The sequence below is a fragment of the Lissotriton helveticus genome, chromosome 1_1 (assembly GCF_964261635.1).
Source record: "Lissotriton helveticus chromosome 1_1, aLisHel1.1, whole genome shotgun sequence".
Classification (NCBI taxonomy): Eukaryota; Metazoa; Chordata; class Amphibia; order Caudata; family Salamandridae; genus Lissotriton; species Lissotriton helveticus.
The window spans coordinates 693,991,044-694,008,712 of NC_136057.1; the positions used below are offsets into that span (position 1 = coordinate 693,991,044).

Consider the following 17,669-nt stretch of genomic DNA (forward strand, 5'->3'; position numbering starts at 1 on the left):
ACGAACTCCAAATCAAAGTCACCAAATATCGCCCACACTGTTTTCCAACTACAGCCTTTGAACATGTTCATGCCATCTCATTGCGGATTGATAAATATTACACTGGCATGACTCCTCTGCATTGGAACACGTGCAGACTATAATGGCCATTCACATATCAAACACTGACAAAGCCAATAGGCTTCGCCTAAGCAAGACCATTTGGCTTTGTCAATGTCTTTTAGACATTCTATTCAGCAAGAAAAGCACTATGATATGCCAGCGTTGACCTCGTCATAGTGCTTTTTTTTTTTAAGCCATGTTGCACAGCAGTATACATTGCTGTGCAATGTGTCTAGAACCATATAACAACGCCAAATAGCACTCACATCCATTTAATGTTTTTAGTTGAGGACAGAAGGGTTGGAGGGGCAAGGGGAACCATGGGAGGAAGAAGGGTTTAACAACACACTGGGCATGGGGAGAAGGATTGTGAAGGCAAACAACACGAGGGAAGAGAAGAAACACCACAGAGGGCGGCTGGAGTGCAGGAGCGGGGTTAAGCAACTAGATGGAAGTGCGCGGGAGGAGGGGAGGGTCAACAACACGACGGAGGGCAGGGAGAGTATAGAGCAAGCAACACGAGGGAGGTGCGGGGAGAGGAAGGAGGGGATTGCAACACAATGGAGAGCGGGCAGCTGGTGAGGACAAGAGTACAAACAGTGGGAGGGAACATATGCACTCGTATAGAGTGTATGTTCAAAAAATAAGTTAGATAAAGTACTTGCATGAGGTACAGCTTGTGGAAGGACACTGGACGCTGAGAGGAAATTGTAACTGGTTCATGCTCCATGGCAGGAATAAACACAGGAAGACCCAGTAGGAAGTAGAAGGCAAGCAGGAGGTGGTGACCAATAGAAGCAAGGAACCAATAGGGACGTCGAACCCAACCAATGGTAAGAAATGAGGCCTATTTTTTATTTTCATTTTCACGCTTTATTTTTGTTGACAAACGATTTTGCTGACACAGCATGTGTGATGTCTCAGGCGAAACCTAAAAACTATAAGCACAGTTTCTCCTAAGATATGTGCAAAATGGTCTAAGAAAGGTAAATTAAAACCACCTGGAAGAAGTGATGATGAAAGTTAGGCACCTTTGCGATCCTGCGAAAAGTTGTTCACTACAGTGAAAGTAAAATAAAAACTCAAATAACTCTCAGGGAGCAGGAGAATGGAAATCGGTGTTCTCAGATCTTCAGTCTGGGCAATTAAACAGCAGCAAACAAACAAGGCCTCTGATCTGTGCTGAAGGACGTTTTCCAGGAATACTAAATGCAGAAGAGAATGAACTTTTACGTCATCGCATATTTTTCCACAAATTCTTTATTTTGCGTCTGGATCATGTTTAACATTGTTGTTTGTTTTGATCTCACATAAAAATAAACGTTTAAGAAAAGAACACAGAAGAAAAGTAGACATGTTGTGCTCAATTGTACTGAATTTAACTGCTTTAGAAATAGGACACAAAGGAAAATACTCTTCAGAGGCAGAACAACAATCTCGGCGACCTCTTAAGTTCTTTGTACCAATAAAGAAGCCCAATATGTTTTTCTAACTCGTTCAGATATGTTTATTTTAGGGCACTCGTCCCTAAATCGTTTGCTTTCATTGGATAGAGAGTGATGGAGAAGGTATTTTTATAGAAGAGTGTCTGCACCTTTCTGTAGGGAATAGGTACTCGGGGATAGCGAGAACCTACACACTTATATTTCTATTTCAAGCACTCTCAGTGAAGTAAGAAACAAACACTGCTGTATATACTAAAATATCATCTCGGGGGGCGTGGCTTAGCGGGCTCGCATGTCGGACGCTGCCTGAGAGAGCTCCGTCTTGCCCGTAATTAATCCGGCCAAATATCCTTTTCCCCCAGCCCTTGCCGCTGCCTGAAACGGCAGTTTGGGGTGCTGTTTGGCCCAGAGACCCTCCGGTGACTTTCTCCGGGCGCTGGGGCTTCCCGGCGGCGGGCAGCGGCGGAGATCGTGCTGCGGCCTAGCTGGGTGCCGACAAGCCGGGGCCTCGATTTGGTGCTCCCCGGGCCGGAGGTGCCGGCGGCGGCTGCGGACATCGCGATTGGGCCCGGGGGCGCCCCAAACTTTCCTGGCGGCCCACATTGAGTCTCCCACCCTCAAGAGCTGGTGGTAATCATTGGTGGGGCGCCTGGATCCCCTACAACGCGGCGGGGCTGCAGGGGCCTCAGAGAGGCCGGGCCTGGCTGCGTGTGTGGAGCCTGGGATTACATTTTGGAGGCACCGTGGAGAGACCCAGGAGGCGGCTGCTCCGGTCTGGTGCTTCAGAGACAGTAGGTCCTCGGTGGGGATGCTGGATGGTGCCTGGTGGAAGATAACCGCCAACAGCCCTTGAGGGGGACACAAGTCTATATTGCCCTGCTAGCTGGCTGCTGCTGGGGAAAGGGCCCGGAGCGTGGAGTCGTGGCGAGGGAGCTTTGAGGAGCATTCATTGGGGCTGGTGATTTGTGGCTTGACTCCGACCCCGGATGGCCTGGTGGTGCCGGAAATTGCTGTGGTAGGGCCGGGCGGTCCAGAGTGCGGCCTGAGCGGAAGGAGGGTGCCACCTACGACGACGCTACCCATAACCTGCCATCGGGAATACGAGGTCGGGAGTCAGGTCGGACTCCGAGTGAGGCAGCTGTAGAGCTCACATCGGGTGTGGTGGGCGCCGCACATCTCTGGGCCATAAGGATCTTAGTGGTTCACGCAGGGACTTACCCGGGGCGCTGAACGGGGTTCCCGGTGGAGGTTGCAGGGGGCCCCTCAGAGAAGGAAGCGGAGAGGTGACACAGCAGCCCATCTGCCCTTGATTGATCCTGGAGACGCTGCCCGGCAAATCGAGCACCAGTCGTGTTGTTGGCAGCGCTGGTGAAGGTATTCCGGAGCCCGGGCAGTGCATCCCAAGACGATGTGGTAATCCTGAAGCGGAAGGTGGCCGCCATGGAGGGGATCCAGAAAGGCCTGGCACTCCGGGCGGAGGATGCAGAAGGGCGGGCCCGGCGGAACAACCTGCGATTTGTGGGTTTCCCGGAGGGTTGTGAGAAGGGCAACATGGAGAGGTTCTTGACCCAGTGGCTGGAAGGTTGGCTCCCACCAGACTCCCTCTCCAAATGCTTTGTGATAGAGCGTGCGCATAGAGCCCTCACGCAGAAGCCGCCGGAGGGAGCGCGCCCAAGACCAGCGATCGCTAAATTGCTGAACTATCACGACCGGGACACTATTCTGCGACAAGCACGAGTGAAGGAACCCCTCATGTGCGAAAACCAAAGGATCCTGATTTTTCCAGACTACACTCGGCTTGTACAACAACAGAGACAATCCTTTTCAGCGGTCAAGGCACAACTGCGGGATCTCAAGCTCCCCTATGCATTGTTATATCCGACCCGCCTACGAGTGGTGTACCAGTCCCGCATGCTCTTCTTCGACACTCCTGAGGAGGTGTTCCATTGGACTGATGAGACGGTGAAAGGGAGAGCGCATACTCCGCCGGGCCGGGACTTGGATTCCTTTTCGAGCGGGGCACGAAGGTAGACCCCCCCCCCCCGACGTTCACGGAGCAAAAGCAATTAGAGGTCCAGATCTAGGAGGGGCTCCACCTCAAGAGGGGCGGCGGATGAGAAGAAGACGGCTCCTGACCCACCACAGACTGATCCTTGAACAATTGAACTATACCTGGTGGAGTGGTGGTGGATATGAGCTCCTGTGGTACCTGGTAGGATGGGGTTGTGCTGAGACGTGATGGTGGATCTGTAAGGAGGGGCGGACAGAGACTGCTGAAGGATTGGGAGTTTGTTTGATAAGGGTGGGGGTTAAGGGGGGGGTGATGTATTAAGGGCGGATGGTTCGTTTTCTGGGGGGTTGGTTGGGGTTTAGGTGGACTGTTCATGGGGATCCATTGGGATAGATGGTCTCCGGCCTACCGTTGGGGGCTGGGGATATCCTATGCCGCGACAGGTACTTCAATGTTGTTGCTGAGGTATGGGGGGGGAGGGGAGGCTGGGGAGTTGAGGAGGAGTTGGGGAAGTGGGTGCTAAGTTGGGTGTCTTGGGGGAGGGGGAAGGGGGGAGACGGAAGGTTGAGGGGGGGGGGAGTTGCACTGCACATGGCTGTCTCGAATGATGATGTTGGTGTGTCCATGCCCACTATGCCCATTACTATACCTGATGTTATGCTTACGCCTGGATGGTGGCTGAAGACTCCAAGCGGAGGCCCGCTAGTGCCTCAATGAAAGTGATGAGTTGGAATGTGCGGGGCATGCTTGATAAGATTAAGAGAGGCGCAGTACTAAGGCTGGGGAAAAGGGAAAAAGCGGACATTCTATTGCTGCAAGAGACACAACTACTGGGCAATAAAGCACTCGGCCTGCAGAGGTACGGTTATGACCAGGTCTATCATGCAGGGTTTATGAGGGGGTCTCGAGGTGTGGCGATTTTGGTGCACCGCAGATTGTCCTATGCCCACACGAAGCAATGGATTGACCCACAGGGTAGATATGTTTTCATACAAGGGATGATAGGCACGGAGCCACTGATAATTGGGAGTGTATACGCCCCGCCCCCACTACAGTGGGCATTGATTGAGTAACTGTTTACAATATGGGCTGAGATCCCGGAGGGACTGGCAGTGATCGGAGGTGATTGGAACGATATTATTCAGGCCCGGGGGTGACCCCAGTGCAGATACTCCCACCAAACTGAGCAACATGGTGCAGGGCATGGGATGGGTGGACACTTGGCGCTATCTCCACACACATGAACGAGAATATTCATATGTCTCAGCGGTGCACCACTCGTTTTCAAGACTTGATAATATTTTTGTCCCTACTGCCGTTGTGAAGAGGGTTACCTCGGCGTCCATCCTACCGCGTGGGCTGTCGGATCACTCTCCAATCACGACAGATGTCACCCTAGAAAATGGGAGGCAGCCATTTCGATGGCGCCTCTCCGCTTGGAATTTACAGCAGGAAGCCTACCAGCATCATATGGGGGAGGCTATTGCTCACTACTGGGAAGAGAACTTGGGCACCGTGTCTGACGCGAGGACGGTTTGGGAGGGCCTGAAGCCCACGCTTCGTGGGGTGGATACTGCCTGGTGCGCAGCAGCGCGCCGAAAACGGAAAGAGGAGCTAGTGAAGGCCGCAGCGGCCGTGGAATTGTTGGAGACTCAATGCGGAGCTGCGAGACATCGGGAGGAAGTGGGACAGCTCCTTCTGGCGCAGCAATCATATGCGTCCCTACTACTAGATGAGGCTCGACAAGTATGGCTGGCAACAAGGAGCAGAATCTATCAGTGGGGCGACAAGTCCAGTACAATGCTTCATAGACTCTGCCAAAACACGTTTCAGGCACAGGTATTGCCAGGACTCAGGGATGAAACTGGGGCCCCAATTTCGGCCCCGAAGGAACTGGCGGATGGCTTCGCACACTACTTCGCGGCCCAATATGCTCCGCAGGAATATCTTCCTGCGCCGGACGTTGACAAATTCATAGCTGACCTTCCACCCCACGTGCTCCCGGAGGATGTACGAGAACGTCTTGAGACTCCGTTATCAGCTGAGGAATTGGGTACAGCCCTGGGGGAGCTTAATACCGGTAAAGCCCCAGGGCCTAATGGGTTTCCAAGCGAGTTTTTCAAACTATACCACCTCCAATTAGGGTCACATTACAAGGCAGCCCTAGAGGCGACGAGAGAGGATGGCCTTCTGCCGGCAGACTGGAGGCTTGCAGAAATCGTGGTATTCTGTAAGCCTGGACGGCCACCAGACCGACACGAGTCCTAACGACCGATTTCCCTCTTAAACATGGAGGCCAAAATATTGGCCGAGGCGCTTGCAAATCGACTCCTTCCATCTATCACGGAACTGATCCACCCAGATCAGGCCGGATTTATGCCTCATAGAGCGACGAGACATAACATCAGACCCGCACATGTGGCGGTGGAGGCGATGGGTAAGACCGGGGATCAGGCGGCGCTGCTACTGGCTGATATTGACAAGGCCTTTGACTCCCTGAATTGGACTTACCTGTTCGCGCTCCTTCCACGTCTCAATCTAGGGCCACGTTTTATGTCATATATACGGCTGCTATACACCGATCTGACAGCCTCGGTGAGGGTGGCGGGAGCGGCATCAGCGGCCTTCCCAATAGGGCGGGGCACCCGACAGGGATGCCCCCTCTCGCCGTACCTGTTTGCTCTTGCTATGGAGCCGTTAGCCGCATGGGTTCGGATGGATGCGCAGCTGCAGGCTTCGAATGGGAGGCAGGACCTTCGGACAGAATCGCATTATATGCGGACGATTTTCTGTTTTTCCTTACGAATGTGAATCGGTCAGGGCCTAGTGTTCTAGAAATAATGAGAATTTTTGGAGAGGTTTCAGGATTGTACCTAAACCCACGGAAATCCACGCTCTGGATGCTGGGTGACCGCATGGTGATTGGTCCGTGGGCATCGACACTACGGATCGCAGCTGGAGGCCTCAAATACCTGGGGGTGTTCTTGACGGTCTCGCCGGCAATTGCTTGGAAACGTAATATTGTCCCAGTGTGGGATACGGTACAACAAGAGATGAAGTGTTGGTCCCGTATGCCCCTCAACATCTATGGCAGGTCGGCTATTTTTAAGATGGTCGCCCTTCCCCACATGTTATACCAACTACAGAATCATCCATACCTAATTCCATCGCAATGGTTCCGACAGGTCAACTCAGCTCTAGGCCAATTTCTATGGAGCGGCACGAGTGGCCCTGCGTACCTGTTTTTTGTCCACGTATTGTGGAGGATTGGCGACGTCAGATATATTGTCCTACTACCAAGCTTCCCATCTCGTAGTCCTGAATGAATGGTGGTACAGTGACAGAGGAGACCCAGCATACGCCCTTGAGAGGTACCTGATGGACCCGGATACATTGCACACTATTCTATACTTGTCAAGGCTGAGAAAGGGGCTGCCTAGAGCAACCCAGGTGGTCTTCCAGATCTGGCGACAGTCACTGCGTCGCATGGGATGGTGGGGGAGACTGACGGAGGAGACCCCACTCTGGCACAATGGGCAGCTGCCGGCACTGGCATTGTTACAGGGCTTCCGAGGTTGGGGCTTAATAGGAATTTCCGCGTTAGGCCATGTCCTGAAGGGCACAATGCTTAAATCATTTCAAGAACTTAGTGAAGAATTTTGTATGCCCCGAACGCAGTTCTTTAGGTATCTACAGTTTCGACATGCACTTACACCCGCACTGGAGGGATTAGACACCTTGCCCGAATTCAGCCCGATAGAGGCGAAGGTGTTCACGGGGGACCTGGGGGACAAGAAAATATCCCGTATATATCAGACACTAGTCACACACTGCTCTTCCAATCTACAGACACTACGGGATCACTGGCTGAGAGATGTGGGGGAGCTGGAGGAAGAGGATTGGCGAGAAGCCCTTGAGTCCCCCAGAGGAGCGGCTATCGCCATGCGCCTGCGCTTAATACAGTTTAAGTACTTACATCGTGCTTACTATACTAGGGAGAGACTGTGGAGGGCAGGCCTGATTGAGTCTCCAGCGTGTCTGAGATGTAGCCATGACATGGGCGATTTCCTGCATACAGTGTGGGGCTGTGATGGCCTGGTAAGATTTTGGACCGGGGAGTGGGACTGTCTATCGGAAGTGCTGGGATGGGACCTCCCTCGTACCCCAAAATTAGGCCTACTTCATGTCCTCGAAGGGGTGGGGGTAACATTTAAAAGAGACACCTACTCCTACTGGGCCTTACAGTGGCAAAGAGGGATGTGGCTCAGGCATGGAAGGACCCCAGAGCTCCCAAAGTGGTTGTGTGGAAAAAAGGCCTTGATTTTTGCATGGGATTGGAGCGACCAATATTCGAAGCCAGAGGCTGCCCCACAAAACATTATAAAATATGGAAAAGGTGGGCGGACTACAGGGGTCTATGGCTGGAACCTCCGGCACCGATAGGAGATGTGGAGGGGCGGGTGTGATGGGCACATAGGGGTGATGTTATACACACTGTTTTATGTATGAACACTTTCTACAGTGCTGGAGAGACGCTGTGCAGGGGGTAGGTAGGGGAGGGGATGGGCCAGGGAGCTGGGGAAGGGGGTTGGGGGTCAGGGGCATGTATTCTAATGTTAACTGAATCGCTGATTATGCTGTACTGTACTTGCCGCAGTTCCTCCGGGGTACGGAGTGCTGTGTCTTTTATGCAATTTGTCAATAAAAACTCACTTTGCACCTTGTATGGTAAACAGCAGGGAAACAATAAAAATTATACATTTAATCAACATGCTGTAGCGTACTGGGTCCAACGTACCGGAGCATGTGAGCGGCATTGAAGACCACGTCGAACTCCGAGCTGTCAAGTTCCGCCGCCTTCTTCGCCATTTCCGCTGCTTCGATTAGACGCGATTCTTCCAGAAGGAACTGACCTGGAACAGAAATTAACCGGTTCTCTAAGCGGGCAATCTTCACCTTAAGGTGAGTGGGCGAAACAATGCACGTGCGCTGCCATTTTAGGCTGCACATAGCCAAAGACATGTTTAACATTTAAAGAAAACAGACCTATGGCGGAATACCACATATGCATCTCTCTATAGAGGTTTCTTGTATGCAGCGAGCACAGAGGCACCTGTATGGATTAGCATTTAAACTATATAAAAATCGCAGATATTTCTTGGTAGCGGCCATAAAAAGTGCTTCACAGGAGCTCAATGTACACTGAAGTGGCAAATCCTTAGGGTTGTGCTATTCTTATTTATCCATGCCAAGCATTGTTGCTCTCGCTCATTGAATGGGATCTATACTTCATAATACCGGGGGCCTCTCTTCTTTAAAACCTAGGACCTGCTCTATGGTTCTTCTGGATTTCACTCCCATCATGTAGGTCAGGTTTCTACACTAGCACCTTCTCCCTCCTCACCCTACATGGATTCTCGTTCTTCCTTTAGCATCTATCTATTCTCCCTCCAGAGTCGCTTACACGCTACACAGACCACCTTCGTAGTTCAGCACCTGTCACACCTTCATGAAGAACCACTTACCCTTCTTTGGGCCTCTCCTTCCAACTGAGACACCAAATATGAATTCCACCTCATATGGGTCAGCCTGTCCTTTCCTTTCTAACCACACATTGGCCTTTTCCTACCGCGGTCTTTTTCCTGCATGAGCCCTCATGTCTTCTATGGGATTAGTTCTTCCTTCCTCCAGGGCTCATCTCCCCTGGCACAGGTCCTCCCTCACGAGCAGGGCACTCGTTCTTTAACACTCATGGGTTTCTCTGTCCTGCTGAGGTTGCTCCTTTCTACAGTAGAACCCATTGTCCTCATGATTCAGGCCTCTCCCCTCGCAGGTTATGTTAAAGAAATTTGTATGAGCATGGCGACCCAAAGCCATGCCAGCGCTGATTGAGGGAAACAGTCTGTAGACTTCAACTCCCTGGGGTTACTTCACAAACAGAAAGGTGTTTCGCCCTTTTCTGAAGGCCAGGTAGTTATCAATTATCTGCAGGGAAAGAGGCAGGGTGTTCCACAGTTTATCTACATTGCACCTAAACGATCTTCCTCCCTTTCTAGCCCTCTTCACTGGTGGTTCTTCAGCCATCATGGTATGAGAGGACCATGGACGCATAGCCACCTTTTACTACTCCTCTCATGGTCTTTCACCCTCCTTCTTCCGTAACCGGGCAGATATGCCATCAATACCCCCCTGCAGCTCATAACCAGCACGGATCCTCAGCATCCCATCTTTTCCCTACACATGGGTCGGTCCAGCATTCTCGAAGATCATTCTCCCACTGAACAGATCCTATATCTCTGTAGCCTAGAAGTGCTTCCCTGGAGGAGAGTTTATTACAACTACTCATTTTCGGAAGAGGTTAGGGGTTCCGGAAAACAAAAGTGCCGGTCACTATTAAAAGGCCGAATAGAAAGTCAAATGCAACTGCACATATGACGTCACACTGGAGTGTGCATGACATGATGGGGAATTCAACAAGAAAAAGGGTGATGAGAAATCGATATTCAGTTTTCTTCCAAGGCTTTAAGATGTGCACAAAAAAATAAATGTGTTGTGTGTCGAGTATGCAGATGTGTACATTGCAACAGTGTGCATGCATGTGTGAATATACGTTCTCAAGTGAGCTGGTGACATTGAAAGAAAAGTATAAAGGCAATTGTTGGCAGACACAAAGTCACACACACACCCTTCTCAAAAGGGTTGCTTTACTTTCATTGGGCACTATCCAGTGGTGTCCTGTGCATACAGGGAGGTATGATCCTGTCCCACCAGCAACATCCGGCTTACATGGAGAAGCTGTTCTCCGCAGCCTCAACATTCAGAAAGGAAAACAGACAAATTGTAACAATGTCACAGTCCTGATTTTAGTTCCTTCGAAAGTGAACCGAGAGTGCATAGTGTGCATGGCAGCAGCACAGGGGAGGGAATATCTAAAGGGCACCACGGATCACGCATGTTTGGGGATGTGGATCTTTCCTACCGCCTCATGCATACACATGCTACGCATACCCACAAAGCCAGGTCGAGGATAGGAGGCCCCTATGGCACTAGCACAATCTTTGCATAATCTCGTCAAACACTGTTTGAAGTCGTGATAAGGCGGACCTGACCTGCAAATGATCAGCCTCAGCCCAATTCTAGCTTCTGATAAAGCAGTTAGAAAGCCCCCAACCAGACATAACAGGCTCGCAGAGCCCGCCTAGGCACTGTAAAGAGGCTTGGATAAGGCCTATCTTCTATTTTATTTTTGTGTTTTATAGAGCGCAAACGTGACCCGTGAGGGTATCAGAGCGCTTTACAAGGTATACATTGTTGAAAAAAACAAAATGAATAAGGTGCCGGGACAAACAAGAACAAGTATGGTTACAGTCATGGTCAGAGTCAGAAGCAAAAACAAGGTTCCAAAGGTTCTCGTCGTGGGCAGTTGGTGATTAGGGAGGCAGTAGTCATGGAGTAGCCCGCTCAATGGGGTGGTTGAGGGCAGGCCTTAGGCGAGGAATTTACCCATGAGGAAGGTTTTGGTCTCATTTTTGAAGCGTGCTAGAAGAGGGATTTTCCTGATGGAGGGTGGAAGAGAGTTCCAAATTCTTGGTGCTACTCCGGTGAACGCCCTGTTGTAGGTTCTTTTTATTTTTTTATTTTTTAAAGGTGGCAGGTTGGAGCAGGAGGTTTCTGGCGGACATGGAGTTCCTGCTTCTCCCGGATATCACTAGTTTCTGTGCCAAATAAGCAGGGGAGTTTGTGTATAGGGCCTCGTGTATAGTGCAGGCCAATTTCAACTGGATTCTGGCTTCCAGGGGGAGCCAGTTCAGCGCCTTCATGTGTGGAGAGATGTGGTCAAACTTCCTGGTACCTGTGAGTAGTCTGGCAGCCGCGTTGAGGCAGGCTTTTAGAGGCGCTAAGGAGGTTTTAGGTAATCCTGTGAGGGTGGAACAGCCGTATTCCAGTCTGGAGATGACAAGTGCTTGAACTGCCATTTTAAAATCCGGTGCATCGATGAAAGGTTTCAGCTTCCAGAGGTAGCTCAAGTGGAACCTGCCTGCTTTGGCCATCGAGTTAATACGGTCTCTCACATTGAGGTTACTGTCGAGGATAATGCCCAGAGATTTGGCAGAGTCCACAACGGTCGGTTGGCAGTTCAGGGCTGTGATGGCCTTAATCCAGGTCTGAGTCTCCGGGTTGGCTTTTGATGGGGAGATTAGGAGAAATTCAGTTTTCTTTGCATTCAGTTTGAGTTGGTTATTGGCTAGCCATTGGACAGTTAATTTCAGGGTCTCGTTCAGGGAGACGATCTCATTGGGCGAGGAGATGTTGATGTATAATTGGGTGTCATCAGCATACATATGGTAGGAGATGTTGGCGGAACGGAGAACTTCAGTGAGTGGCTCTAGGTAAAGGTTAAATCCGCTACGCTTGCGGATTTTGCGAATTTTCGGTAAATCCGCGATCCGCGAACTCTCGCGAATTTACCAAAAATTCGCAATCCGCGAGCGGCGGATTCCGAGGCCAAAAGTTCAAGCCTTCCTGGCCTGTTGTTGTAACTAATTTACGATGGCGCCGGCAAGCTGCCAGCGCCATCGTAAAATAGTTACTAAATTAGCTTCAACAGGAAGCACTAATAGATAAAATCAAGCAGGCGCTCGTGCATCTGCTTTATTTTATCTATTCGAGCTTCCTGTTGAAGCTAATTTAGTAACTATTTTAGGATGGCGCTGGCAGCTTGCCGGCGCCATCGTAAAATAGTTAACAGGCCAGGCAGCTGTGCCCTCTTCCCAAATATACCATCGAAAATCGGCTGTGATGCTGGACAGAGGCCTTTGCTACCTTGACTGTCACGAGCACAATCCTCGTGCTGTTCCTGGGGACAGGAGCTTTTATAGCTCACTCAAGGGACCCCTGCGCCCTTCGGCGCTATTGCATAGTAACACACACCTGGTCGCTGTAGACAACTCTCTGGCACTTTAGGCAGCTGTAGTGTAGTGCAGTGAAAGCACTATACATTTAGCCAACGAGGTATGGCACAAAACGGTGGCGTCTTCTTGAATAAATATGAAGGGCAGGGTTCATTCTGGCACGATGGTCCTGGCACAAAAATTAAACCTCAACCGGAAGCACTTACAGATATCATTCAAGCATGTGCCCTAGTTGAAGCTTAAATTCAGTGACTCATTCATCGGCCCAAAAAGCAATCGTGAGCGTTGTCAAGGCTGGGCAGCTGTGCCCTCTTCCCAAATATACCATCGAAAATCGGCTGTGATGCTGGACAGAGGCCTTTGCATCCTTGACTGTCACGAGCGCAATCCTCGTGCTGTTCCTGTGGCCAGGAGCTTCTGTATCTTCTTCATCCGCTGCTCTGATCGGTCTCTGACCTTTTATACACACAAGAGGCATGTGCACTCGCATGGAAGCCCCGCCCCAAATCCGCTAATCCGCAAATACGCGGATTTTGCGGATCCACGATCCGTGAATACGCAAATCCGTGAATCGTGGATCCGCAAAATCCGCCCATGCTTAGTTGAACCTTACATTTCACTGGAGGGGCAAGTCTGTGCTACAAGGTGAATGCACTGTGCAAACTCTCACTGAGTGACAAGAGCTGTCCAGGGTCACATCAGGAGCAGATTTACAGCTCCCTTTAAAGAACCCGGTCTAAAAATGGCACCAATCTTTTCAGCAAAGCCGCCATTGCTGCCCTGTACCTTGACAATGACGCTTCTCCCTGCACCACAGGACACTAGAGCTATCACCACTACAATCACTTCTCTCATGCACCTGTTGCCACCCACACCATACCATGCTGCCTCCAAAGCCTACCACAGCCCTATACAGCTTCATGCACTCACACTGAAGTGAAACATGATTCAGTCCTGGGCAGCAAACCCTGTCTACTGCTAAAGTCAGTCACAGCCGTGGCTATGGCTTTTAAATAATTTCTTCAGCAAGCACCAGGAAGCAGTTAACATACAAATAGGACTAAACTCACCACTCTGTTGGCAGTCCTGGACTGACTCCAGGTGCTTGTTGAAGCAGGGTATAGTACTGTGACTCCCAGCACAGCGCATGGCCCAAATGAAGGAAGGCCCTCAAAGACTGGTTGGGTACTGTGGGCATGGGACTGATCCTTTCATGGGAGACAACATGCTTGTGGAGCTGGAGCTGGGTCCAGGCCGGTTTGTTGCCAGTACCTCCCAGGACAGGGAATCTGTTTCTACAGGAAGTCTAGGTATGTTAAATATGTACAGCACGTAATCAGACACCATTCTTGCTTTAAAACTTCCCTTGATATAGACTGCAGCTATGGGATCAGATCCAGTTGCGATGACATCATTGCCAGGGTCTTGAGATTGCTTTTAGTCATTTGCATGAGTGCCACTGCTACATCACTGTTGATGAGAGATTGTGACCTAATTGGATGGGGCTGCAAAACCACTATAATGTACTAAAACGCATAGACTGGGAAGCTTTGATGCACCTTCTCGGTGCTCTGATATGTTTAGTTTCTGAGAGCACTGCTAGAGCCTTTTGCGAACGCCAGATCCTCTGATATAATTTTGATGTACTTAATTAAATTCTGGAACTGTGACATGGCTACCAGGGACTGTTTCTGTCAGTGCAGCGGTTGTTACATCACTACCAAGGGCTGTGACACCACTACTGGGGACTGGCATCAATACCAAAACTAGGACAACTGTGCTTTGTATGGTTATACCAGAGAGAAGAAGATCCCAACATCCCTGGCAGAAACTTAGGAGCCTTGTGCGAGTGAATGAGGATGTCTGTCTTGGTCTGGTCCAATTATCTCTGGCACACCCTACTGTACCAAATGCACGCCTATAATGGGCATTCTGGGTCACCTCGGCATGATGGCCCATCAGCGATTTTGAGACATTTTGGCTATATCTGTCATGGTGTACCAGCCATATTTCTAGGCCTTCTTGGCGACATTCAGGCTGACCTTTGCATCAGGAGCCCGTCAGTGATTTGGTGACATACTAATCTTGACAATCTGGCATTTCTGGACATTTTATACATGCTAGCAATTTTTGCTCAGTTGCCACCCAATTACACTTTTATTACTATTCTTGGCAACATCTGGCTAGCCCAGGCATCATGGAGGTATTCCTTGCTATAATGTGGGCATGCTAGGCAATAGTCTGACTACCATGACGGAATAGTGGCCCATCCTTGCCCTATTCTAGCCAAGATTGATAACATTTTTAATATCCCCTCAATAACATAAGTCCATCCTTGACTAATTGATCCGATACCTGCCATATTTGGCATATCTGGAATAATCCTGCTGAACATTGTGGAAATGTGATCAACATCCCTGGTATGTGATGATAAATCGACATGAAATATGCCTACATTAGGCAATAAAATATGGAAGTAATTGGTGAAAACGAAAATGCCCAGAAGATGTTTGTGGACAAAAAAATATATTTATTAAAAATGAAAACCAGGACAACGTTAATGGACTAAATATTATTTTCCTGGAAGTGGGAAGCTTGTGTTTGGAGGAATTGAGGGCATTTACAAAAACGAAAATGTGTTGGAAGGTGAAATGTTTATTTTCAGAAATTCACAAACTGAGGTTTTGAACATTTCTGAAGTATATTTAAAGTTATTATTTGACAGAGACAGAGAATTCATGCCGAGTATGGGGGACTTGTTTCTTAATTCGATTCCCTGATACCAAAGAACACTTTCTACCATGCTTACCTGAAGGCATTTTGTCTTCTATATTCACAAAGCTTTTATGATATCACAACTACTGCTATAACCATGAAGCATGGAGGGTAGGTGTGAAGCATGCGATCTGAATCTGTGTCACTTAGCAGTAAGTAGTATTGAGCCTGTAGGTTCTGTGTAGCCCTGCCGTCTACAACATTTGATTCTGAGATTTGAATTACATTTGAGCTGCCTAGCCTGCCTCTACCGTGCAGAGTCTCAGCCACAACAAATGACTAACAAGCATTTGCAATGCAATAGGTCTCGCATTTACGCGAGTTTGAGCTATTGGCATTATAAATGATAATGCCTTTTATTTAGGTTTTAAAAAACAAAGCATTAAATAAAAGCATTGCCATTTACAATGCCAATAGCTCAAACTCGCTTAAATGCGAGACCTATTGCATTGAAAATGCTTGTTCTTTGGAAATGGAACAGCAGGTGTCCTGGTTTTATACAACTTATTTATTCTAGCCCTGTACTGAACCACCGAAGTAAACCCACTAACAACCACACGTCTGCCCCGCGCCTCTCAACTCATCATAAAAACATGGGTCAATCATCAAAGAACCTCTCTCCCCACCCAATCACCGGCACCACGGCAAGTCTGAGAGCGAGGGGGCGCGCTGTGACATGGGAGATACGAGAGATGGCTGAGGAGGGACACTTTTTGTGCTGTCACATCCATCGCTGCCCGCGGGCACTGAAGGATTAACCCTGTCGCAGGGCTGCTCGTCCTTTCACCTTTGTTGCATGGTGAACGGATCCAGTCGCCGTGGAATCTCTAGAGCTTGTCCCAGTGTTTTTGCGGTGGGGTGTCCCGAGGGCTTTACGTGGCATGAAAAAACTGGGGGTGAGGGGGAGGGAGGTCTCAAAGTTCTGTGGCCAATGTAATTAAGTGTGGGGCTAAGCTAAAAATCTGGTTAGCATAGTGTGCCGCTCAACTTGTTGTGTGTGCTCCTGAGGCACACTCTCACACCCCCCGAGGCACACTCTCACCCCCCCAAGGCACACCCTCACACCCCCCTGAGGCACACTCTAGCACCTCCCTGAGGCAACCTCCTGAGGTACACTATCGCACATCCGAGGCGCACTCTCGCACCCCCCTGGAACACATGCTGGCAGCCCCCTTCCCCCGCAAGCTCTCGCACCCCCTGAGGCGCACACTTGCACCCCCTGAGGCACACACCATTCCCTCTTCATACTAATCCTCATTCCTGAGAGAGAGACTCACAACCGTCCTGAGGCAGTCAAAGTGGGTGTTAAACTCGCACCTAAATACAGCGTTATAAAGTCTGTTACTGTACCCGGCACAAATAATATTCCTGTTTGTCTGAAAATTTACAAAGCTGTGTGCACGGTGTAAACACTGGATGCACACCAGACCAATGTTTGCATTCCCAGAGGAATGGCACTGCCTCTTATCTGTGCCCTCGTGGGTGGGAGGGGGGGGTACACGTAGCACCCGAGAAAGACAGACACTCTGCAACAGTGAATAGTGACCTGGGAGATGCAACACGCTGAAATACTTTGCTATCAGATCTCTGTTCCTGAAAGAAAATAGGACCGGATTTACTGCAACAGCAAATAGATAACTAGGCGACGTGTTCAAATAATCCAGGGTGCTGCCAAATACGTCACACTGTTGCTTAGATAAATCAGGGTGGCAGCGATGCGCACATTACAGCGATGACACGCACACACTACCGAGCAGAATGTGTGGTAAGAACAGTTTTCTTTTAAAAATCGAAAAGCTGCACATAGCTTACATGCTAAATCTTATGTGTCAATATAAATTTACTGTACGCTGAGCTGAGGGGGGGAGGGAAAGCGAAAGCACACGATGTGCGCGCTGTGCTGCCGCTTTCTCTGCCGAAGGGAGACAGGAGGTGGCACGGACAGGAGATGTGTCTCCCTTCCAGCACCAAAGCGGCAACAATAGTCTCGGTAGCGAAACAGCGCATGCGCTGCGTTCGCAAGCGAGACCTAAAAATCGATGTGCGGACTTTGGGCCGTATTTAGTTTGTCGGCAGACAATTCGCAGTCTGCACTGCAGTGCCTACTAATTAAATAGCACTGGTGTTTAAGGTGGCGAACTGCCTGTGGGCAGGGTGGGCAGCAGGGGTATGGGGAGGGGGTAAACACCGACGTTGAGAGTGTGCCGGTGTTTGCCCTGCGGTAAATTGCCTGCAGATCCTGAAAATCTGCTGTGAAAGGACTAGACTGAAATAAAGGAGGGAAGAACCATTTTATATGCATTTAGAAAAGTGTTAGGCCACGTTAGCTTGTAGATATTCTACCTGTCTGTGATAAAGATCTGTGTAGCTCTTTTAGTTAATATTGCATCCATTGTCTTGGCATCATTTTAAGAAAGGTTTCTG

The 17,669-nt window shown here is 49.7% G+C and overlaps 1 protein-coding gene across 2 annotated transcripts in view; it reads right to left on the reverse strand.

Annotated features, from left to right (window-relative positions):
* The window catches only part of TMTC2 (transmembrane O-mannosyltransferase targeting cadherins 2), a 728,331-nt gene that overhangs the window by 97,265 nt on the left and 613,397 nt on the right, over positions 1–17,669 (reverse strand). For both annotated transcript variants that reach the window (XM_078674225.1, XM_078674226.1), the window contains exon 10: positions 8,357–8,471. In XM_078674225.1, the coding sequence (XP_078530351.1) occupies positions 8,357–8,471 (115 nt within the window). The remainder of the gene's footprint in view (positions 1–8,356; positions 8,472–17,669) is intronic.